The 25,681-nt window shown below is 39.6% G+C and overlaps 1 protein-coding gene across 1 annotated transcript in view; it reads right to left on the bottom strand.

Moving 5' to 3' along the window:
• TNRC6A (trinucleotide repeat containing 6A) overlaps nucleotides 1-25,681 on the bottom strand; it is a gene marked incomplete at its 3' end in the record, with an annotated part of 59,056 nt that overhangs the window by 27,539 nt on the left and 5,836 nt on the right. Inside the window, exons 2-17 of the mRNA XM_006902045.1 lie at nucleotides 17,600-20,179; nucleotides 14,630-14,806; nucleotides 13,045-13,220; nucleotides 11,863-11,895; nucleotides 10,374-10,454; nucleotides 9,931-9,982; nucleotides 7,651-7,793; nucleotides 7,141-7,287; nucleotides 6,846-6,983; nucleotides 6,261-6,389; nucleotides 5,519-5,596; nucleotides 5,044-5,254; nucleotides 4,434-4,565; nucleotides 4,012-4,170; nucleotides 3,348-3,488; nucleotides 49-94 (exon numbers count right to left, since the gene is read on the bottom strand). Of these exons, the coding sequence (XP_006902107.1) occupies nucleotides 49-94; nucleotides 3,348-3,488; nucleotides 4,012-4,170; nucleotides 4,434-4,565; nucleotides 5,044-5,254; nucleotides 5,519-5,596; nucleotides 6,261-6,389; nucleotides 6,846-6,983; nucleotides 7,141-7,287; nucleotides 7,651-7,793; nucleotides 9,931-9,982; nucleotides 10,374-10,454; nucleotides 11,863-11,895; nucleotides 13,045-13,220; nucleotides 14,630-14,806; nucleotides 17,600-20,009 (4,253 nt within the window). The remainder of the gene's footprint in view (nucleotides 1-48; nucleotides 95-3,347; nucleotides 3,489-4,011; nucleotides 4,171-4,433; nucleotides 4,566-5,043; nucleotides 5,255-5,518; nucleotides 5,597-6,260; nucleotides 6,390-6,845; nucleotides 6,984-7,140; nucleotides 7,288-7,650; nucleotides 7,794-9,930; nucleotides 9,983-10,373; nucleotides 10,455-11,862; nucleotides 11,896-13,044; nucleotides 13,221-14,629; nucleotides 14,807-17,599; nucleotides 20,180-25,681) is intronic.

The raw sequence follows: 25,681 nt of genomic DNA, 5'->3' as shown, positions 1-25,681 counted from the left end.
GCTGTACTGCTGAGGGGAACGTTGTAGTTGGAGGCACGAATGGATGACCAGGCACTAGTTGAAGGCAGCGTGGTGTTCAAGGATGAGGATGACCCTACATGAGGAAAGAGTTCAATTAGTCATGCACCGCAAGAATAAGACATTTCAAAATAACCACAAGCATCCAGGGATGGAAACTTAACAATGTGCCAAAAAAAAGGAAATGAGGACACTGAGGGGAACAGACAATACACAAGCTGCACCTTCCTTCTTGCCTTCCACAGGCACTCACAGCTGGAGGACTGCTTTCATCATGGCACAGAACGGGTGTCTCCCTGTAACTATCCGTGGTAACACACGCTCACATCAGCTGAGGCAACAGAGACAACCTTGGGCCCTACTGCTGAGTGTGAGGTGCTCACAGGAGGGCAATGGTGTCATTCTGGAGACTAAGGTGCGCCTGATACAGGACATGGTCTTTGCAATCACTTGCTATGCATCAGAGAGCTGAACAACGACTAGGGAGGATAGGAGGAGAACTGATGCCTTTGAGCTGTGGTGTTGGAGAAGAGTATTGAATATACCATGGACTGCTCTGAAAACTAACAGGTTCATCCTGGAGAGGGTTAAACCAGGCTGCTCCTTGGAGGCAAGGATCCTAAAGCTTCATCTGATATACTTTGGACATGTTACAAGGAGGGACCGGTCCTTGGAGAGGGACATCATGCTTGCAAGTGTGGAGGGACAGTGCAAGAGAGGAAAACCCTCTATGAGGTGGATTGATTCAGAGACTGGGGTCATGGGGGTGTGTCAGAGACAATGCGATGGGCACAGGAAAGAGCAGGGTTTAGGGCTGTTGTATATAGGGCCACTGTGGGTCACAGGCAACTCGATGGTACATAACCACAACACACACACACACACACATATATAAAGCTGAAGATTATAGATTAAAAAAAAACTCACCTTAAAACAACCGGGTAGATAATTATAACAAATATAAAGGAAAAGTAAAAAATATCTAGAAGGATTTTATACAGCTTCACAAATAAGCATTTACATTCTTGTTTACTTTAAAAAAACAAATACGAAAATTTAGAGGCTTTGCATTATTGTTTTACTTTATGCAGAGAAAACACTAAACATTAGCAATTATCTAATTGAAGCTTAAAAAAAACCCCAAAAATCTAACCACTCAATTAATAACTCTATCACTGGGATCCTAACACTAACAAATTAATGTACACTTAAATTTACGTTACAATGAAATGCTCTGGACTTGATGTATTATTTACTGTGATGACCTCCTGTACCCAAATTCTTCCTTTAATCACATTAGGTAAGAAGGCTTTCTGCCTCCCAACTTGTAGGCTTTTCTTTCCCAGTGTGGCACTATCACATGTCACAATCATGTTAAATAAGAAATCAATTCCTTGAGGCAGGAAAGGAATTAGCTGACCCACACTTAGCCTTATAGATACAGAATCAAAGACTTTAATAACACTCTTTTCACTATCTTTGGCTCAGCTAAAAATGGGAACTCTTCAAACATCCCCTTTCTAGCAAAAAGAGCTTCATGGAGATCATGGTAAAGTGAATAACTTGCTACACTGTCAAATAAAATATGTGCTCTCTGGTCTGAAATGGAGCCTACGAGGAGGCGTCTCCAGCCAGTGTAGCATTAAGGCTTTCTTCTTCAGTTCCCCTGGAGTCAAGGAAAAGGAGGGCCCCATGGTCTACCAGTACTTCCCTGAGGTACTCTGACTCCATTAAAACAACAAAAAAGGAATTGATGGGTCAAGTGGTATTTCTATTTGCAACTTTTTGAGAAAGCACCATACTGCCTTCCATAGTGGTTGCACCATTTTACTCTCCCCCCGCCCCCGCAACAAAAAAAGTTGCAAAGAGAAATACAATTTGACCCAGCAATTCCACTACTGGAAAGATACCCTAAAGAAACCATAACTGCCACCCAAGCAGATATATGCACACCCATGTTTATCGAGGCTTTGTTCGTAATAGCAAAGAGCTGGAAACAACCCAAGTGCCCATCAACAAATAATGGATAGAGAAGCTGTGGTATGGAATACGACAATGGAATACCAAAATGGAATACTGTGCAGCACTGAAAAACAAGGAACTCATGAAATATCGTGCAAAATAGATGACCCTGGAGGACATTATGCTGAGTGAAATATCTCAGTCCAAAAGGACAAATACTGCATAGGGCCACTGTTGTAAAACAGGACTGATATCAGGGTTGGAGTGAGACTGAGAAAAATTAGATAAATTATGTATACGGCATTGAAACAGATGAGGGAGAGAATAGTTTAAAAGTGGTATATGGGTGGGTATTATGGTCATGACAAGAGTCCAGAATGAAGGCTGCATAGTGGAGTGGTCTAGGTGTGGGGGGAGGGACTATATATATCAATGAAAGAATGTTACTTTTCAAAAAGAAGAGCAAAATGGGGGTTCGAATGGAAATCCAAAAATCTCTGTAAATGTTCATTAAAATAATTTTTTTTAAAAAAAGCAATAACAAAAAAGGAAAGCTTTGTGCATCAAATTATTCCATTGTCTTGGAGTTTATCAACAGGTCTCTCCCCCTTTGTTCTTTGAAAGGGCTATGGCTCCTAAACGTCAATCTGGCCATTTGAGAATGATGAGGATTCTTTTCTTACCACGATGGTATGGAAAACACTTTCTAATAAATAATACATTTAAAGTAATATGTTGATTGTACTATAATTTCTTTATAAACAATTTATAAACAGATGATAATGTTACAGGAAAAAAAAGATGTTTCCACTCTATTCATTTAGCTTTTAGCTTTCACTAGTTCATAATAATGGCAGGAATACATGTTAATGGTTATGAGTTAAAAAGAACCAGCTGATATACAATGTGATTTTCTTTAAATTCTAAGTTCATGTGGACTATAGTGATCTTTATTTTTACACTTTAGGAGAGAAGGAAGTCTGCCACTCCAGATCTAAGCCCTTCAACAACTAGAGTTTACATAATATCATCTTATTCTAAGGAACCACATTATCTGATTTCATTAGAAAAGTAACAGCTTTAAACTGTCATATGGTTACTAGAAAACAAATGTTTATTGGTCCTTTGCATTATTACTACATTAAATGATAAGAATTGCTCATGATTTTAAAAAAATGGACAAATCAAAGAATCAACTATCAGAAAAAGAAGGAGAATTCACTTTTCATCTTTCATGATTCCCTTGGGTGTGACATGCTGACGCTGGTGTAACTTTTGCCGCTTAAAAGTTTCCCACAAAGTTTGAGTTACTTTTAAACTCTTAATCCAGTACTACTCTGAAATGCTGACTGGGTGCGCCGACTTACCACTATTCCTGTCCCTGAGGTGGTCAACTTCCCGCACAGTATTAATTGAGAGATTGTTTATGACACTGCCAGGAGTGACGTAAGGGTCAGTTTCGGGGTCAATGTTTGGATAACCTTTCCATGGTTCACCAGGGCGAAATTCTGAAAATGAAAATTTAAAATTCATTTAAAGCTTAATCATTATTTAGAAACAAATTATCAAATCCCCTAAACTTGCTCATTAATAGCATAATATAGTTTTTTATAAAGAAGTTACCTTGAAAATTTTGGTAACTTAATAATGTCTTTCATTTATTTTAAAAGAAATACATTTAAAAGTACTTTATGACAAAACACAAAGCAGGCTTTCAGTTGCATTTCTGGTAATTCCCCAGTACAACTGAAAGTCTGATAGAGTTAGCTCTTTTGAAAAAAGATCTATGTAGTAATAATTTTTTATTATTGTTCATGCTTATTAATGGATTCATTGTACTGGCACTAGTTGGGGCATAAAAACACTGGTTAACAGGCCAAATATTTCCCAAGACCAAGATGTTAGGATCATCTTTTTATCTGTTATTCATTCTTATCATTCAGCACTGGGCAAAATCAACAACTAATAAATCCACATGTATCAAAACCTTAATGGGAACATAGGCTCATGACATAAACTCTCCTATTTTACCTGGTGGCCAATTAACACTGCTAGAGCCGCTAGGCGATTTGGCACGTGGCCAGCCATCTCCTATGGAACCTGGAGGACTGGCTGGTGAAGTACTGCTGTTCATAAAGTCATAAGGAACAAATGGAGACTCTTCCAGCCTAAAACCACTTGAAATAGCACCTAAAAGGGGGAAAACAATACTCAAAGCAAAGCAAAATGCATATGGGAGAACCTTTTAAAGAATGTATAATCTGATCTCTTTTGTAAATAGCATAATATAAGTAAATTCTGCATTTCTTTTGGAAGCTTTCCCCCCAAATGAGGTAAAGTTATTAGAGAATTTAGCTTCGAAAAGAAACATTTTTAAAATAAAGCAAAGTAGCGGCAATTTGGTATTCTCCAGATTGTTTAATTTGTTCTAAGGAAAACGGAAAATACCGTACCATGTTTGCTGGAGTTTTGATCCAAAGATGTGTTCACAGAAATGCTGTCCACTGTAGTCCACTTTCTTAGTCTTGACTGTGGCTCTTTAATACTGTTCACATCCATATTTACATTCAAGTTTGAGTTCAAGCCTTAAAAACAAAACAAAAACAAAAATTAAAAGGAGTTGAGGAGAGAGAAAACATATAAGATTACAATTTCTATGGAAGAAAATGAATACACAGTAGAAGGACGGCAGAGGTTGGAGCACAGAAAGGCAACCTGAGAAATGCGACCTTTCCCAGTCGTCTCCCCAAAAAACTACAGTTCAAAATGTCTCCAGTGCACACTTTTTAATAACAACTGACATTCCCTCAGTATGATTCCCTTCCATGATCTAGGATTGAAATGTGCAGGTCTTAAGGATTTTAATCCACTTAAAATAACTCAGGAATTTTGAAGTAGTGTGATTTTCTCAGAGAAAGATCTTCCAAGAAGACGTCTCTGGTAGCTCTGAGTGAGGTTAACAGATAATACAGGTATTACATGGTAAAAGAGCTGTTACGGTAAGAGACAAGGCTGTCCAGCTGAGATCTGCAGGCATCCCCTGAATGCTTTGGAGAAACCCACCTATAGGGAAGTTGCTGAAAGCATTTATTGGCGATGGCCCTTTTTGCAGCTCAGGTGTAGTGTGGGGCATGACATTTTCAAGGAATGACTTCATGGTTGGCTGATGGAGGGACTGCTGCTGGGATGGCGGAGTTGGTTGCTTCACCAACAGGTTAGGATCAAGTTGACGAGACTGTTGCATCATCTGCTGTTGCACACTAAGAGGTCGACCCTAAAAACAATGATTGGAACAGGTCTTTAAAGATATACGTATGTTTTTTTTTTATCTTCACTTTTGCAGTTCCTTCCTTCTCCACAGGAAGGTAAATAATCAGAGCACTGTATACTACATTTACTATGTCCTTGGAGGACGGGACTTAAGGAATGATATTTTAATAAAATTATTCCATTTTCATGAGATTATTTTTCAGCTCCTTGTTACACAACAGAATTGTTAGGAGCTTGTTAACATTGCTCAGCGGAAGAGCTAATTTACCTGCTGGTCTTGCTGCGGCCGGTTACCAGAAGGCACGCTTCGCTGACTCTGCGCCCTTTGCTGTTGCACTAACAATCGCTGAGGGGAGATTGCAAGGAAATTGTCATTATCCTACTGTGACATGTGAAGGTGATTCAGAGTGGCTGTGGGAGGCTGACCTGTCAAGGCATGCCTTGACCTGGTCAAGAGAATTTCTTGCCTCACCTAGGATAGTTTTACCCTGGATTTTTTTTTAATTCCAGGCCTTGTGTTAAAATTCAGTCTTCTGTTCAATCTAAACTTTGACATCATCAGGTTAACTTGTCTTGCGCACTCTACCCACTGCCGGGGATCTGGTGGGATAGTCTGAACTGAGCTGCGCTGCTAACACAGTAGCTGGGCATCTCCAGTGGTTTAAATTCACCCGCAGCTCTAAGGGAGAAAGACAGACAGTCTCTTCCCCTTGTGATTCATAACCTCTGAAGCCAGATGAGTTAGATCTGACTTCACCGTGGTGATTTTGAATTTTTGTGTTCTACCTGCCCCTACCACCCCAAACTCTGCTAGGTCTATTCTCATAGCATCCCGTACTTTGAAATATTCCCCACACATGTTTATTTTCTTCCCTGGTGGACCACAAGGCTCTATGAAGGCCGTGACTGTGAAAGTTTTGTTGTTGCAGTGCTTAATGCACAGAGCCTAGTGTTTAGCACATGGTAGGCACTCAACAAATGTGTACTGATTATATTAGTAACCTACTTACCTGTAACTGGGAGATCTGAGAAAGCTGGTTTAGTTGGGATAGCTGGTTCAGCACGGCTACCTGTTGAGGGCCAAAGAGCGGATTCAGGCCACCGTTGTTTGGTGCATACTTCAGCAATGAAACTGGAACCTTAGGATCACAATGGTAAGTTAAGTGAATGGATTTAAAGTAACTTGAATGAGCTAAATGTACCACGTCTTTGAAACGGCCAGTCATCTGTGGGCTATATGGAGTTTTAGTCTTTCCTACTTGTACTCCTTCTTTGACTAACTTACTGTTCACATATACTTTCACGGGTTGTGTGAAGACTGACCTTTACATCAGCCAAATGCTTCTTTGCTACTGGCTTCTCCTCCAGGATGTTTTACGAAGAGAATAGATTTTACAGTTTTAGATTTACAAGATCTTTGACTCATTTTCTCGTCTTCCTTCCTACATCCGCTGTAATAGTAGCTAACAGAGAATTAGCTGCACCATAAAGGTGTCAATAAATATTGACCAGTTATCTCATTCAAGTGTAAAATCACTCAAAATTCTTTTCCAATTAAAGAAATAAATAAAAGCCTCGAAGGGAAATGTATTTACCTGAGGGGAAAGTAATGGGGGAGGCACTTGAGCGCGGAGATTAGGCTGAGATGAACTAAGAGGTTGTGCTGGAGGCTGCTGCATGCCCCGGGGTTGTGCTGCTGTGTTTCCAACACTAAACATACTGGCATTGCCATTCTACAAAAGCAAACACGAGCACCAGTGAGATTCTCCAGGGCCAAGCATCTCATTACCACATGGCATTACTGATTTACACACAGGAAGTACACAGAAAAGATCTTATTATTTACACAAATCATTCAACACAGAGCCTAAGATACTCATGTGGACTTACCTGTCTAACAGAATTCAAGTTTTGCATACCCAGCCCTGCTATGGAGCCAAGGGCCTGGTTAGGTAGTGCACTATTTGAAGGGGGAAGCTTCATGCTTTGACTGGACATAAACTGCATGTTTTGGGATTCATCTGCTACAATGCCATCCTGATTGGACAGACAGAAAGATGTGCAACACCAGCCAAGCAAGCAAGTGGAAGGGAGAAATCATTGCAGGAACAGAAGAGAAGTCACATGACATTCCAGCATCAACAGGAAACAGGTAGAAAACAGAAGAGATAAGATTAGTGTTAATTCTGGAGTACACAACAAGAACCAAACATATTTTATGAGATTAAGAAGAAAATACAAATGCAGTTACTAGGTTAAATTGAGACATAAAAAGAATAATGAACCACAAATCCAGCAACACTTGATAGTATATAACATGTTCTGAACTAGAATGTGAAAATTATGCTAGTAAGTCTATTGGCTTATAGCCACTGGGATGAAAAACCAAATAAAACATACCTTATCAAAATAAGGACCGCGTTCCATGGAAGACTCTTTGGAAATCTGAGGCCGAGAATTAGGGCCTTTCCCGACCGCTCGATTGTAATCACCCATATTTAGAGTATGCTTATCTATCTCCAGTCGTTTGTCCTGTAACATTCCTAATAAAGGCAAAAGATAACACGGTCAAGTAGGAAGACAAAGGAATTTGATTCAGCGAAATCTACAGTAGAATTCCAAATACGCCCTTAAAAAAGAGAAATTATTTCTGCCTTTGCAATGACAGGTAAAACATACATCTGCATTTCCTAAACATTGTATTTCTCTTAGCTACCCACCCACTAGAATCAAGTTGATTCAGACTCATGGCAATCCTCCACTGGGTCCCTGAGGCAGTTAATCTTTATAGGAGGAGATTGCCCAACCGTCGCCTGTGGTGCGGCTGGAGGTTTAAATGGCCAACCTTTCAGGTTAGGAGTCTGACATTTTAAGCACTAAGCCTCAATATTTTAGTCTTTGATTATCTTCCTATAAACTCATTTCCCTTAGTGACTTTAAGTCACTTACATGCTTGGTGTTACATATTTTTTCTATCTTTTTGATCAGGATGGCACTGTAACAGATACATCACAAACACTCGATTTATGTCCAGTCAAAACATGAAGCTTCTACCTTCCAATAGTACACTACATACTTAAGCCATGGCTTCATAGTAGGATTGGGTATGCAAAGCTTGAGTTCTGTTAGACAGGTCTTCAGCTCCTCTGGAGAAAGAAGGGTGATCTCTGCCTGTGGGATTTACAGTCTCCCAAAGTCAGTTCTAACTCAAAAGAACAACTGAAGGCTTGCTCCAGTTAGCCTCTGGTCTTGTTTTGAATCACTGACCCTTACTATTTCCACATATACAGTTAATACAATTCCCATCAGGTGAGGTGAAGTTCAAGTGAATCATTGCCTTTTGTTTTTGAAAAAGCTATATGAGGGTTCAGCCCTTTGAAGGGAGTATCACCGCCTGGAACAGTAGAAGGTCAGAGGAGAAGGGTGTGTACAAAATGGATGGACACTGGTTACCACAAGCCTGAGCACAGCAGAGATTGTGAGGACGGCGCTGGACAGGGGAAGGTTTGGATCTTTCGTTCACAGGGCTGCTACAGATGACACAACAACACTTAAAATACAACACAACAATAATCCTCTCACCATCTATAACAAATTGGTTCAAAAAGGATTTTCATTTTTGTTGCCTCTACCTAGCTCCACTATTGCCAGTGGAGTATATGCATTCTCTACTGCCGTGGGCAGCTCTGGAGGCCTAGTAAGTAGGGAGTTTCACTGTCAAGGCAAAAGCATGCATTTGGATCCTCCCGGCTGCTCAGCAGGAGCAAGGTGGGCAATCTCTTCCCACGTGACTTACTGCCTTTGAAAATCCACTGGAAGGCCGGTTCCAACTTCACAGCCCGTGCCAACAACTGTGTTAAGTTGGGAACTTCTAGATTCCTCACTGCAACAAACTGCTACTTATTTTGTTATCTGTAGACTCTTTTCATCTGATCTATGCTTCCAAATGTCTTTTTGCCTACAATCTTTTCAACATATACCAAAGAAAATATTTTCAAAACATAGAGCCGAATCATGGCATTCTCAATTTACAGTTCTTTAATGCTTTGCTATCACTTTCAGAATAAAACTCCAACTTCAAACTGTCTCATAATTTAATACCTCCCTCGTTTCCTAGAATTCTGACTTTCCTACCCTGTCCTGCATTTTTTCGTTATCATTATGTAGTATTATCTGCAATTTTCCCAGCACGGTTTTAGATGTCTCTGTCGTGTATCTGGGCCTCCGTACATGCAGTTTCCTGAAGCAAGCTGACTCTCTCCCAAACTGGGTAACACACTTTTGACGTGACTATAATTGTCACCATAGGTGGAGGGTTAGAAAAAGGAAGATGTAAAAGAATATGGAAAAATACAGTTACTGCAACAGTGGGCTTGAGCATAGCAGACATTGTGAGGAGGGCACAGGGTTGGGCCACAGCAAACCTGCTGTTCATACGACCGCTTTGAGTCCTTTTCAACTCAAAGGCACCTAACAACAACAACAACAACAATATAGAATATCACCCAATTTGACTATAGCATTTAAATGTATGCTAAAGAGTAAGGAATATGCCAGTAGAAGCCTCCTATTTCTCTTTTGGTCTGGGCCAGTGTTTTGTTAGGAGGAAAACATCATCAATATAGTCATCTGTAAATAGTGAATTTAGACTAAAACTGGTTTATCCCCCAGCCCCTTTACCTCCAGAAAGGTCCATCTTATTGCTCTGTACATTTTCTTCTGGTGAGTCTCTCTGAAATAAGAAAATATATGTTAGTGAATTTTACTTTAACAATGAAACAAGAAAGAATATTACTGTATAGCATTATTTGTAATATCAAGCACATCACACAGCTTTATTTTCCATTAATTAAACACCAAGCCAAGACCTCAGCCCCCTAAAACAAACAAAAAGCACATGATCAGTGTTTTTAGCTTCATGACTTCTAGACCATAGAAAGAATGTCTTGAAGGTCAATTTTACTCTAACGTTTAAAGAACATTCATAAGTACTTAACGACAAAGAATAATTTTTTTTTTACAAAGAATAATTTGTTAAAATAAAAAAAGAGATGTTAAAAAATATCTGGACTATTACTTAAAAACAGGTAGGTGAGAGAGGAAAGATGGTAAAACATACTTACTGAAAAGCTGATGTTTGAAAACTGTTTAACAAATGGATTTATCCATGTTTCTTCTTGCTTGTTTCCACCTTTCATCATCCCCTTTGGAAGAGAAAAGAGTAGAAAAGATGCCATGGCCATCTCTATCTGGGCATAGTGATGGATTAATAAAGCCTCAAGACAATTCCCAACTCTCAATTTTAGTAAAGAATTTCTCCTCCAAACAACTTTTATCAAGAATTGTAATAATCAGAAACCAACTTAATTTATTTTCAACTTCCTTTGCTCCAGTCCTCTGGTATAGCTGTAATGTATACAGAAATCTCTAAAGGCAAGCAGTCAGAAGGAAAAGACAGAAGCAAAGGGCCTGGAGGACCCACCAAAAAATGGATAAAAAAGGGGAGGGAGGGCCTCTTAATGAACTAATAATTTGAATTTTTTTTTAACATTTTTACACAAAAAGTGATCTAGGTATCATGTTAAAGGAACTTAATTATGTTGTATGCACTTTACAAAAAATTGCCAAGAATTTCTATATGAAAAATTAAATGTTCCATTCATGCTGCTAAGAACAAAGTATCTCCAGTAAGAACTGGAGCTGCAATTCTTCCCAGTAGTGCAGGCTTCTGTGGCCAGTTGGGTGTGGGCAGGACAGAAACCACACTGAGACATGAATCAACAGAACAAAGCGTCTGTGATTCGCAGCCTGATGGACAGGGAGGCTGGCAGCCATAATGACCTCGGTCTCCCATTTATGTGCAAAGCATAGGACTGTGTTCAGTCTGTGCCCTTAACGTCCCTTTCCCATTGCTAATACCTGTTCCTTCTGACTGTGGAACAGAACACAGTTGCATAGTTTACCCACTAAGTGCATGTCTCTGAAGCAAGCATCTACTCTTTTTGAGGTTTCTGAAGTCGTCCTCAAATCCTTTTCCTCTTTACCCAGTTCCCATGCTTAACTACTTTAGCCAGTTTTCCTGTGCCTGCTATTCTGAAAAACGTCTCTCCAATCAGTCCTTTCTTTTTCATCAATTCCGGACCTCACTTCTAACTGGAATTAACACCTGGTCTCCTTTTTGCTCCAATTTAACTTCTATATTGATTAGCTTTTTTTTTTTTAAAAGTCAACAAAATAACATATTCTATTACTTTATTCCAATAGCTCTATAATTTATACAAAAGAGTTTTCAAAATTTTTGGAATGGTATTGGAGGCATTTTACAATTTGCCATTTATCTAACTATAGAGCCATATTTCTTTGTTCTGTATTTCAGCACACAAACCACCCCCCAAATATCTTGCAAATCCAAGCTGACACTCTAATCTTTCCTAATGCCCCCGCACTCGACTACGAGCTCCTTGAAGGTTCAGCTCCTTTCCTAGTGTTTCTGAATCCCCAGCACCAAGCACAGTACCTGGCACACAGCAGAGGCTAAATAAATGTTTGCAGTTGCTTCCTAAAGAGTTTTACTAGTAGAAATAAAGGAGAAAGAGTAAAAAGGCTACACACCCTTTCCCTTCTCCTTTTTTTGCCACTCAGACCCTGTAAGGAAAGACAAAGTCACAAAACAGCATGGTCCAGTGGGAAGAACACGGGGTTGGAATTGGAAGAGCTAAACTTACGTCCTTGCTCTTCGCCTACTAGCTATGCAACTCTGGGGCAGTCACCACCTTTTCCAGTCTCAACCTCCTCACTGGCATCCCATCTCAGAAGGAGCAAATGAAATGTAAGATATCTTACTAAAAGATTCATAGGCTATAAGGCAAGGTGATAGGCAAACTCAGCCAAATGGGAAATGAACATGGCAGGTCCTAGACTGAGCATCCCAGGATATAAAGGGCCTTAGCACTCAGCTAATTCAGATCTAGTTGATCTACCCATTACATCTTTTCTTTCTAAGATTGCTTACAAAGTAATCATTCCCAAACTGGGTGAGAAAAGACTTTATTGGAATTATTTGGGATATTGGACATGTATATTCAAAAATAGTCTCCATTGGAGAATATGACACCAGTCCCCAAACCACTTCACATGAACCAGTGCTCTAAATGATGGTTCCCAAACTGGTTTCTGCATAAGACACATCTAAGGAGCATGTTTTAGGATAAGGGACTGAGTCAAATTTTCAAAACTTCAGTACCCTGGAGTAGAAGCTGTACTTTTAACAAATACTGTATATTATTCTGATGTACAGCCAGCATGGGAAAAATATTTGTTCATAAAGCAAAATCAGATACTGCCTATCTCGGGACTGCTGTCACAGGACCTCTAGGACAGGAAAGGGACAAAGATGGGGAATGAAAAAGGAAGACTGTGACTGTGGGTAAAAGGCGGTCAGGGACTCCAGGTGAGGTGAAATGGGAAATGAACCGGCAATGGGAATGGAAGAGTCAACATGGAGATTTGCCCTTTTCCTCATCCTCACCGCTGCAGGCACAACCCGAGGGTGAGTGGTTGTCCCACGCAGCACTGGTGGAGGGCGAGGAGGAGAGAAATCCCAAGCTGTAGCAGTGGGGAGAAAGGAAGTTCCTGGGTCTTAGGTTTTCGCTACGTGGCTGGCCATACCTAAGTCGGGTGCTGCCTGCACTGGACTGACTGCCATAAATAAATGGGCAGGCAGAACATTTTCTGGGGGTCAACTACCTTTGGGATTTAAAGTTTGTCCAAGGGCCTTGCCCTTGAAATGTTTACCTTCGATGACATTTTCTTTGTATATGGTGGCCAATTTAAAGATGAGTTTAGCTCTTGAGATGAATTACTATTCCACATTCCAATCTCTACATCTTCTTCCTCTTCCCAACCTGTGGGGCGGTTTCCAGGCAGTGGCATATCATCGCCACACCAGCCATCTTGCATAGATTTTGGTCCTGTTTGTGAATTCACGATACAAAGAGAAACATGTTCTAATAAAGTGATTCTAAAGGAAATTTAAAAGGGTAGGGTACAGTCTAAAAAATAAAAACCACCAAGAAAACACTTTCCTTTCACTTTTCCAAAATCTACAAAGTAGAAATGTATGTTTTTAATTTATTTGAAGTTCTAATAAAAATTTATTTGTATTTAAAAATTCAATTAAAAAAATCTCTCGCTTAGAGTGATCTTAAACATGGGCAGTGGTGGTACAATCTTACTCATTAATGCTTTGCATGATGACATACATAGCAAGGAAAATGGATAAAATTGAAAAGAATTCATTTTTATATCTATTGCCATTTATGTAACTATAGAGCCATATTTCTTTGTTCTGTAGAACAAAGAGTAGAGTACAAGACAAAGAAAAGATCTCATTTCCACACCTGGCCTGCAAGATTCCTTGTGGCTATCCATATACAAAGATGCTCCGGTGGCCTAGAGGTAAGTAGTTGCACTAGCAACCCAAAGACAGGAGGTTCCAATCCACCAGCTGATCAAAGGAAGAACAACAGGCTCTTCTGTGTGACTTACAACCTCCATAAACCTGCTGGAGAGTCGGCTCTGATACTACAACACATAACAACAACAGTACACAATGTCTGAGAGTGACAAAGTTGACCCAGATCTGCGGGTCCTTTGGCACTGTAAGTTAAGCAATGTGTTGCCAACGTGAAAGGTGCAGTTTGTTTGGACATGCCAGCACCTTCACAGGACAAAGATGAGGCAACTGGCTCCCATAAAGAATTATAGCCTTTAAAAAGGCTATGCTGCTGCTGTTGTTGTGTATCACAGAGTTGGAACTGACCCCTAGCTGACCCTCCAGTGGTTTTCGGAGGCAGTTAGTTGATCGCAAGGGAGGAGACTGCCCATCCTTCCCCTGTGGAGCAGCAGGTGGCCTCAAACGGTGAGCCTTTGGGATTGCAGTGCAGCTTCTTGCCACTAGGCCACTACAGCACAGCTCTTTTCTGTCCTTGAGTTGGGACTGACTTGAAAGCAGTGTGGTCATTTTGGTTTTTAAAATTTTCTCTAAGCTATGTCACTTTTTTCGGGAATCACCTGGAACCTGACAATCTGAATAAAGTATCCCCATGGATATTCAGCCTTTCAGGCTCTTTCTGGAAAATCTAATTTGTTGACGTATAATCAAATAATAGTTACAGTTCTAAGAAAAATAAGTAGACAGAAAAATTCAGTAAGAGTAAACTGTCATAAATCCAAAATGCCAACTATGAAATGACAGCTAGCATTTTGTATTATATATGACACATTATCAGCAACACAAACAATATTCTGTTATTTCATTATAAACAATGAGTGATTCCCACTGCTACAAAGCAGCTCCTAGAAACTATTAATAACTTACCAGACTTGCTTAATGCTTGTGGACCAACAGAGCTGGAGCCCCATGTGGATGTGCTGTTTGCAGTAGCAATGGGTTCCCCCCAGCTGGGGCCACTGTCTATGGGTTTACCCCATGCTGAAGTACCATTATCCACAGTGGAGGCTGGAGTAGATGGCTCCCCCCAGGGCTCACCCCAGCCTTTAGAAAGTGTGGGAAAAGAAATCATTAGCCTACGGTAGGGAGGTACAGCACAAGAAGGGGAAAAAAAGAACACTCAGAGAACAAAAGGTGAAGAATTTTCATGCATTAAATAATGTCGTGACAGGATAAAGGTGGCGGCATCTGTTTTAGGTAAAGAAAACAAATGATAATTTTAACTATAAGACAATGTTGTAACTTTTCCTTTTTTAAATCTGTTCTTTCATAATTGCCTCTGAATCTAGAGCAGATTCTTGTGAATACCTTTAGTTATGGCAAATCACCCTGTTCGAGGATTAACTTAATTCCTGAAAATAGTCAAATCATTCTGAGCCAAACTTCATAAAAATCAAGCAGGTGATCAAGCTGGATAATCATGTCATAAATGTAAAAATGTTTCCTAAAAGTGCAATCTTTCAGTATCTCTTACTGGGGAAAATAATTAATTGCAAGACTAGGCAGACATCCTATTTTTCTATTTTATAAATGCTGACCCATATTTCCTTAGGAATACAAAGTATTAAATTGTCCAAAGCAAAAGAAATCAACGTCATAAGTATAATTTGTGTAGAAGAATAAAAATCAACAGGTTCTTCTTTAGACACATACATGTTTCTTCTACAAATTCAGCATAAATTAACATAATAAACCACATACTAATACTTTTTTTAAAAAACCAACCTAGATGTTGAAAAGGTTTTTATTAAAAACACCCCCACCACATAAAACCACCAATGTGACACTTGACTATCTCAATGTCCAACACAATTATTATCAACAAACTCTCCATCAACAAAGATAATGCATGCTAATGGCATCTTTATGATACTCTTAAGGAAAATTTCATTATCAGATGGTGTGTTCCGTATTATGAGAGAGGAAATAGTAATACACTCAAAAGGTATTGCCAAATGTTTGAAGCATACACACATACACGCTGTATTAGTAGATCTGGATTTCTTGTCTATTTTAAAGAAAACCCTTAAGGTCAAACATGTTGTATGTTGAAGTTCATTCCAACTCATAACAATTGCATATGGCAGAGTAAAATTAAAACTGTCTACAGGGTTTCCTGGGCTGGTACAGAGCGGTTTACATGTTGAGCAGTAAATCTAAAGGTTAGTAATCTAACTCCCTGCATCCATGAGCTGCTCTAGGGGAGAAAGATGAGGCAGTCTGCTCCTCCTAAGAGATGTGCACCCTCAGAAACCTGACGGTGGATAGCCATGTGTCAGAAATCACTCAATGGCGATGGGTTCTAATTCTTCTAGGAACAGACTGCCAGGCCTTTTCTCCTGCAGATTTGCTGGTGGGTCTGAACCAGCAGCCATTCAGTCAGCAACAGAGGCCTTAACCACAGTGCCCTCAACTGAATTCACTGCTGTTGAGACTGACTCAGAACTAACCCTCCAGCAGGTTTTCAGAGGCTGTAAACTGTAGAGGAGCAGCTTCTGAATTTGAATCACTCACCTTTGGGTTGGAAGCATAATTCCCTACCCACTAGACCACCAGGGCCCCCCTACCGTGCCATCAGGGCTTCCTAAGGCCAAATATATTATCTGGTACTGAGGGAGTACGGTACTCAGACAGGGAGCTCTGGCGGTGTAGACCCCGGAGAACTCAAAATGTGGAGCCTCTCCTGGCAATTCAAATCCACCAAGGGAGAAAGATGGAGCATCTCCTAAACCCTGGGCGATGATCAGCTACGAGTTCATTTTGACTTGTCAGCACTGAATTGGAGCTGTGAATTTTTGTGTACTTTGAGAAGGGAGCTCTGGTGACAGTCTTTAGGGAGCTGTGCTGCTAACCCAAAAGACTGTATCCCTGGCTGCTTGATTCCACCAGAGGGCCCAAGGGAGAGAGCTAGGCAATCTTCTCCCACGCGATTTACAGCTTCAGAAAGCCAACGGGCGGTCACCAAGCAGCCAGTTCCAACTAGAATAGCCAAGAGTGGAGCTGAGTGGAGACTCTGGTGATAGATAGAGTCTGCAGGGGCTGTGCTGTTGACCCGAAGGTGAGTGACCCAAGTCAGCTATGAGCAGGTTCCCATTTGAGGGCAATGTGTTTGACTTATAACATGAGTCCTGGTGGCACAGTGGTTAAGCTCTTGGCTGTTAACAGCCATTCTGTGAGAGGAATATTTGGAAATCTGTCTTTATAAAGACTGCAGTCCGGGAAACCCCACAGGGCAGTTCTCCTTTTACCGAGAGCTGGAATTCGCAGTGATATCTGGTATTTAAAGGGCTGTTGGTGATGCAGTGGTTAGGGTGCACAGCTGCTAATATAAAGGTAAAGGGTTCAAATCCACCAGGTGTCCCACAGGAGAAAGATGTGATAGATTTACAACCTGGGAACCCAGTTAGGGTTGTTCTGTAACAGAGGGTAACCCACCACAAGTTAGCATAGAATCAAGGGTTTACTAGGCACTTAGGTATTTTCTGAAGATATGTCAGGCAAATAATAAAATAAAACAGTAACAGCCTGACACAGACAAACTAAGAAACCTGTATGATATTCCCACTTTTTCAATAATACATGTGGCAATTACAGCCAATATCCTGAAAAGAGGAACACTATTCTTCAAGGGATACCTTCACTATAGTTTTCTTTTCTGGACTAGAGGTTTGTGGGTTTTTTTGTTTGTTTGTTTGTTTAAAAAAGGCTTTTGTCTGTATACCTGAAGGGCTTACTAAACAGATCTTCCACCAATAGCTCACTGAAATAAGGCTAACTTTGAGAATGCTGTGAAGTATTCTGTAATAGAGTCAGAAGTGATAAAACAAACACACTCACCGGAGCCACTGCTCGCCTCTTTGTTTGAGATGGCACTTGCAGATGGTAGCAGCTGATGGACCTGTGCTTGCTGGTCTGTACGGCTGCTGCCATTTGGGATGTTTTTGTTCCACATGTTCACATTTTTATAGTTGTATTTGTTTGGATCTCCCCATGCTGAAGTTCCATCATCAATCTCCATTTTGCGACGTATAGATTCTGGGGATGGCTCCTCCCAGCCTGTGGGTTCTTCTTCTTTTGCAGGGGCTGGTATTGGTCCCCCAAGCCAGCCAGTGCCAGGAGGTTTGCCAGTAGCTGGCGGGATTCCCCAAGATCCAATGATATCCTGCTGCTTATTCCACTCCGGAGAGTTGACTGGCTTTGACGAATCTCCCCAACCTAGAGACTGATTTGACTTTGGAGGGTCTCCCCATCCCTGGGAAGGATTAGATTTAGAAGATTCATCCCATCCCGATGAATTATTTGGATTTATGTTATTTCCCCATGTAAAAGAACTAGTTTTACCAAGTTCATTCCATCCTGAAACGGACCTGTCACTGTCACTACCTCCTGAGCTGGATTTCTTATTAGCTTCACCCCAGTGGTTGCTCCTTGACGTCTCTCCCCAGTTATCACTGGCAGAAATGGACCACCCTTGGCTTGATTTCTGTCCATCACCCCATCCCTGTTTGTTCTTTTGTGAATCGCTCCAAGCAGATTTCTCTTCTTTGCAATTCCCCCACTGATTGCTCTTGACCATTCCTGTAGCAGCAGAATCATCTTCCCAACCCCCCTGGCAGTTTGAGCCTTTGGAATCTCCCCATCTCAGAGCAGGTTTAGGGTCTCCCCACCCTGACACAGATGAGGTATCATTACTATTAGGGCTAGTCTTATCTACACATGCTCCTGAGTTAAAAGCCTGTGCTGCAGAGCTTCCCCAGGCCTCTGTCCCATTGTCAGTCTTTCTCTCCCCCCTAGGTGATGTCTCCGTATCCCATGCAGTATTCTGTTTAATAGGAGTCTGTCCCCAACCAGAATTGGATAGGACACGCGGATCTAAGTCAGTTCTGTTTACAATGCTTTGGAGTAACGTGTGCTGATCCATCTTTCTTCTGTCTCTACTCTGGCTCTCTCCAGTTACTTTTTCCTCGAGGCGTCCAGTGCTTTCGGTACTACCTTCACTTTCTACTGCACCTCCTGTTTTGGCCCATACACTGTTTTGCTCATTGATCTGAGATGTGGCAGAACCCTGATCCTCTCCCTCAGTAGATTTCCAGCCATTTGTAAACTTCTTACCATTGCCATTTGCACTGTCATTGGAATGCTGATTGCTAGGCAGTTTGTTCCATTCCATGCTGGGTATACCAGTGCCAGTGTTTTGTGCAGGTGTCCCCCATCCTCTTCGACTTGCTCCAGAATTTGCATCATTTCCATTTCCCCATGATACACTCTGGGAACTTTCTGTCCCAGACTCCCACACCCCTACTGCTTTATTTGTGTTAACTTGAAAGTTAGTGCCCATAGGCCCATTCATGCCAGGCTGCATTAGAGTTGCATTCACAGTGTCACCATCAGCTTGGCTATTAGGGCCCGAACATTTTTCTCCAGAGTAATTAGAACCATAGGCACCCCATGTACCGTAAGAACCTCCATTTTTTGACTCTCCATTGCTAAGGTGAGAAATGGAAGTGCCATTCATAACTGATGGAGCCTGTATCTGAGGATGATTCATTGTGCTCACACGCCAGGCCCCTGGGTTACTAGGCAGTTCGTTATTCTGTACTGAACCGGAGTTTGGTAAACTAGAGGTCATAAAGTTAGTAGTGTTATTTGGTCCAGTCATTTCAGTGGTAATATTCTGAGGTTGACCACTGAATGAAACCTTCTGTGTACCACTTATTTCGGAATCACACGTTTCCTGAAGGCTTCCCCAGGTACCATGGGTAGATGAACTGCCCGCTTTAGAGTTAATACTCTGATTGTTAGGCATCTGGCCTATGGTACTGCACTGAATACTGATGCCAGAACTACCACTCCCTACAGGCCCTTTTAGGGTAAGTCCATTATTCTCTAATACCGGCCAGGCACCATGGTTGCTAGCTGAATTCAAAGTGCTTGGATTTAACCCTCCATTTGATGAAGAACTAACAGTGCCCCAAGCATTCATTCTATTGTTGCAACTTTCTGGTTTGCTTTCAGGAGCATCCACAGAGACCTGGCATGTGCTTATTATGGCTCCATGGGAGAAACCCCATGGCCCAGTACTACTTCCATGGCCCACATTATTGCTGCTGCTACCAATCACAAATTTGTTTTGGGAACCTAGTCCAGTACTATTCCGAAGACCATCTTTTTCACCACCTGTGCTCCCTGAAGCCATGATAGTGATGCTTCTCTCTGATTCAGAACTGGAGGCAGAATCGGCATCCATACATTCTGAAGCCCCCTCTGGGTCACTGCCAGGGACTGAGGGCCATGCTTCTTTCTCAGAGGAGTCGTTTACAATAGCATTCTTACAGTTTGTGCTAGAGTCACTCGTAGAAGACACAGGTCCACGCTGGGAATTTTCATAATGGGACCCTGAAGTATTGTGGTTTATATCTAGAAAAAAGGAGAGGTACACCTTATGAAGTGTTAGTTATTTTCAAAAATACACTAAAAATCTAAGAAAAATGACGAATATTTTAAAAATCTATGGTTTTCTGAAAACAATACATGCTACTAGAGATACGGATACGACTACAGGGCTCAAGGGAAAAATACAATCTGGGGAGGGGTGAGAAAAGCAAGATTTGTTGAGAGGTGGTTAAAATCATGGCTAGAACCCTGGAGGTACCTAGGTTCAAGACTGGAGTTTATTTAGTGACCAAATATGAAAAACGGCTATGTGAATGCCAGTGCTTTACCTACTTGTTTCATTAATCGCATTATCATATATCAGCACTTAGAGCGTGGTCAAATTAAAAGTGAAAGGCAGCTCTTGCAGTGATTAACATTCTGGAGCACTTTCTGTGTTTAAAACTCACTCCTACAATAGCGGTGTGATCAAAGGCAAGATTCTCATTCTCTCTGTGCCTCAGTTTCTTTAGCTATTGTACTTATAATGTCATTTGAAGACCAAGTGATTAATAAACAAAAGTGCTTTAATCATATCCTACCTAAATGAGGGTTGGGGTTGGTATCAATGATTAACAAATGTTTATCACTTTTTTATTTTATTTTATTATTTTTGTGTGAGTGTACTGTCAAATCAGATCTGACTGGTACAGGAGGAGATTGTCCCTCCTTCCCCGGCAGAGCATCTGGTGGATTCGAACCGTGCTCCTCTGGGATTGTAGTTGCAGCTCCTTACCACTAGGCCACCAGAGCTCCCCTGTTTATCACTTTTTAATTTCAGTTTTTACTTTTCCATGTCTCCCTCATGAAAAACAAAATAAGAAATCATGTAACAACCCACTTATTTGACAATCTCCACTTAAACATCCCAAACAGGTTATTAACTTTTTTTACTATACCCCACAGATGCTTTTCCAAAACAGAGAGAAATTCCACTTCTTGTTTGTTTTTCCTCATTTTAATAAATTTCCTAAAACCTACAACTCATACTTTATTCCTCTCTGACACAGCTAAACTCAAAACAGCACCGGGTCTTAATTAAATCTACCCACCTTTCTACACATCTAAAAGAGAATCACGCTATCCTCCTCTTCTCCTATACTACTATAGAAGTATTTCTGTCGTCATTATTTGCTTTACTGTGCATCAGTCTCCAATACTATAAGGCAAAGTAAGAAATTAAGACTGGACATTCAAACAAATTACCTGAGTAAAGGAATGAACTCAATATATTAACAGAGACACATCAGAAATATTCCCATAATGGCAGGAAAAAGGTAACACAATTACTCAACCCTCTGCTAGAAGTACTAACCAATGAACTATCTGACCTCCCACATGGAGAACTACAGATACAAGAATAAGAAACATCATAATATATAATAAGTATAATAGATAAGGAAAAACAAGTAGAAATAAAAACAAAAATAATGATAATTATATATAATAAAAAAGCATATGCAAAAAAACAAGTTTGGGGTGGGAGGAAGCAATTTATAAATGAGAAAAGTGTGATGGAAAAAATTCCAAGCACAAATGCCACAAAAAAACCCCCTATAAAGTAATCTTGAAAGTCCTATATATTTTAATTTGGAACATAAGGGACATTTTGATTATGTACATAAACTTATTCCCAAGTAAAAGATGTTTTTTAAAGTTTAATAAACTTATAACTCAACAGAAAATAATAAAATTACGTAACTCATGTATATCACACAAAAATCAACAGGAGAATAACTGGAGAAATAAGTCTCAAAAACTTGAGTGAGGAATCTAAATTATAATAAATACTGTCAGAGTATAAAAACTCTTCAACTCAATAGAAAATATAATCCAGAAATACTGCCAAATAGAAGAATTTAGTATAAGTCTACAATTAGCATTTTAAATCAGTGAAAAATAAGAATTATTCGATAGTTTAAATAATTCTTAAACTGGAGACAATATATTAAAAATTCCAAATGGTATATTGCAATATGTCATTTGATTTCTTAACTGCTGCTTTTGTGGATGATGATTGTAGACCAAGTAAAATGAAACCCTTGAAATGTCAAACTTTTCTCTAACATGATATTGCTTATTAGCCCAGTTGTGAGGACTTTAGTTTTCTTTATGTTGAAATGTAATTGATAATGGAGGCTACAATCTTTGACCTTCAACAGTAAGTGTTTTGAGTCTTTTAGATCTTCAGCAAGCAAAGTTGTGTCACGTGGATGTCCAATTGTTCAGGAATCATTTACTTTAAAGACTATTTTTCATTAAATTTTCTTTGCTCCTTTGTCAAAGATAAAAAAAAAAATTCCAAATGGTTAAAGTATTAAAAAATAAATTAGTGAATGAGAAGTTTGTACATGAAAGAAATGACAAAAGAAATTATACAGATTTGATCATTTTTTTAAAAAAACGCACACAACTAATTCACCAAAGAATATGCCAGGGGCAAAACAAAAAACAAATAAACAATAAAACAGATTTTGCAAACTAATTTTATCAGTCAGAAAAGAAAAAGTTAACGAAAGGGAGGAGTGGTAGGGAATGGCAAAGGACACACCAACAAAGGAGATTAATCAGAACTGACTTTGACAAGCACTGTGGCAATTGGACAATTAAAACAGACATTCGGATGGCGGGGAAGAAGAACAAACTGGGGAGGAGGGTAGAGAGAATGGTGCAGCAATGAAGGAATGAAAACCCCAAATCCCTGTAAATGTTCATTATAACTAATAAAATTTAATAAAAAATAAAAAATTTTTAAAAAAAGTTGTTATCATTAAGAACCAAGAGAGCTGTAGGACTTGTTATTGGAGAAATTGTTTCTCTTATCTCTATGATTGTTACTGTCTCTATTTCTGCTGTAGCTTTAACTCAAGAAGTTCAAACTGCTAAGTTTGTAAATGGGTTAATGCATAATGTGACAAAAAATTGGGTAGAGCAAGATGTGGATGAAGTTATGGAACAGAAATTAAATGCTTTATATGATACGGTAAATGTATTAGGAAACATGGTGCAACAATGTAGAATGAAAGAAAAGATAAGGTGCCATATGGCATATGACTCTATTTGTGTTACTAAATTGAAATATAATAGCTCAGATAATGATTGGACAAAAATAGTATCTCATTTAAAAGGAGTTTGGATGTTTAATAATGATTCTCTTTATTTGTATGATTTGCACCAAAGAATTATAGAAATGCAGAATACCCCAGATATAGATATTTCTCCAGCAGAACAAGTTAGTCTAATTTTTTTTTAAATCTGAAAAACTGGTTTCCTTCTGTAACTTCATTTAGAACTCTTCTTTTTATGTTTGATGCTTTTCGTATTGTTATAATAGGTATTCTATGGATCCTCCCTTGTGTTGGTCATATATTAGCCAAGTGTTATAAAGAATTGCTGGGTAAAATTCAACTTAAGGCCCTCCCCAGACAAATGCAGGATGTGTAGCCAAAGACGGGCAAGGAATGAGACTCACTCATGATCCTAAGACAGGGAGTAGCATTAACTGCTATGATCCCAAGGACGGGCAACTTGAGTTTGAGGTCTCATATCCACCTAAGACAGGCAACATCCTCTATTTTATAAGAGGGAACTGTTAGGGGCCTGGCTACCTTGTAAAGCAAGCTTAGCCCTGTACTGTGAAATCAGCAAGACTAACTCCATCTTTACTAGAAAATCTGCTTGGCAATGAACAACTCAAGGAAGGAATATGTTAATAAATAAAAGTGACCGAAGGTCTCAGGCCTTAAGGAATATAAAGCCTTAAAATCCTTATGGCTCAAACCCATTATCAGTATCTCACTGAAACTGTTAAATCAAAGGTTTGATTTATTAAGAAAAACCAGTGGGGAATGAAAGGACCAGTTACCAGAAACTCAGTTTCTGGTAAAGTACAGTTATCCCCACCCCACCTGCTTGAGTGGTTTTTTAACAAACAACCCCCACCTGTGATAAATCCCACCCTGACTGATCAACTGCCATAAAGTGGAATTATTCTTTTTTTTAAGGACAGAAGGGATTTTCCGCATTCCTGTATCTGAAGTAACCTTAAGATTCAAATAAGTTTCCAAACTGTTACCCTGAGCTATGGCTAGCCAAATGAAGGCGGACAAATACTCAAACTACTGTGGATGGCCAATCATGGCATGTATGGTTGGGCAGGTGAGTAGCAGAGGTATAAAAGGAGGGGCAGACATCAATTCAGGGCTCTCAGCTGGATGCTGCTGTGTCAGCACGCGGGAGCCCGGGTTCAAACTCGTAATAAACTTTGTTAATTCGGCAAAAAAAGAAAAAAAGAAAAGAAAAAGTTAACGAAAATGTTCTTCAGATGCTCATCCTGAGCTGTTTAGAAGACATAGTTGTGCTTTCTGTTATATCTTCTTATGTGTTCTATATTTTAGGGAAATAAAGGAAAGGTATAAAAAAATTATCAGCTAAAATGCTATTTTAAATGTGGCACTACTTGATATTTTAATAAAGATATATTAAAAGGAAGTTTTAAAATAAGAGTTACCAAGTGACAGGGTCTTTTGAGGTTTAAGAAAAGAACTGTAGTTTAGAAAGAGAAAAAAAATCTTAAACTGAGAGGAAATACCATTTATTCTACCTAAGAACAGAGCTCCTTAGGAATCACAGTCAAAGATAATTTCAGAGTTACAAGAAGCCAAATAATATACTTTTTTAGCCAAGGAAATAACAATCCATTATTACAGATAATCTGGAAAATAAACAGAAACATCACTTAAGAAGAAAATGAGCTCTAAGCACCTCATGACAATACCAAGAGTCGGCAGTAGTAGGAAGAAAGGGGAGGTTAAATATTTTACTTAATGTAGAAAACAAAGTACAATTTTTACAGTGCAGGCAAATTATTACTTGGATGGCTGCATGTTATTATTATTAAGAAACATCTGAAACCCAAAATGTTATTGGCATCCTATTATCAGTTACTAGAATATGGGGGATAGCCGTAACACCATATGTGAGAAAGAAGAATGTTACAGAGCACCTACTTAGAAGGCTCAATGAGGCTACAGGAAGGAAAACAAGGTTTGGTGAGAATGCAAATGATTTATAAACAGTATTATTTATTTGGGAGCTCTGCTGGCCTCATGGCAAGAAGCTGTGCTGCAATTCTGAAGGTTCATGGTTTGAGGCCACCAGCTTCTCCACGGGAGAAGGATGGGCAATCTCCTCCTGTGTGATTAACTGCCTCTGAAAACCCGCGATAAACTAGACCCATGATAAGTCACATACTTTTCTTATTAAATATGTAAAAAGTAAAATTAGCTTAATACATGCTTTCTGCCTTAAAAGACCTTAATCTCACCAGAAAGACTGAACTTCAGAACTAAAGCTTGGCACTTAAGCTTTACAGTATTTTCAGGAAATGTGAGAAGGTGCCACTGGCAAGAAGAAAGAGAACCTTACATGTACAATTTTAAGTAACATGTAAATGACAAAATTTAAAATGCTGCTTTCGGAATTCAA

The sequence above is a fragment of the Elephantulus edwardii genome, unplaced genomic scaffold, assembly GCF_000299155.1.
Source record: "Elephantulus edwardii isolate Elephantulus edwardi_28Jun2011 unplaced genomic scaffold, EleEdw1.0 scaffold00361, whole genome shotgun sequence".
In the NCBI taxonomy this organism is placed as follows: domain Eukaryota; kingdom Metazoa; phylum Chordata; class Mammalia; order Macroscelidea; family Macroscelididae; genus Elephantulus; species Elephantulus edwardii.
Note: the sequence above shows the minus strand (reverse complement) of the source record. Positions and strands in the feature narration are given on the sequence as shown.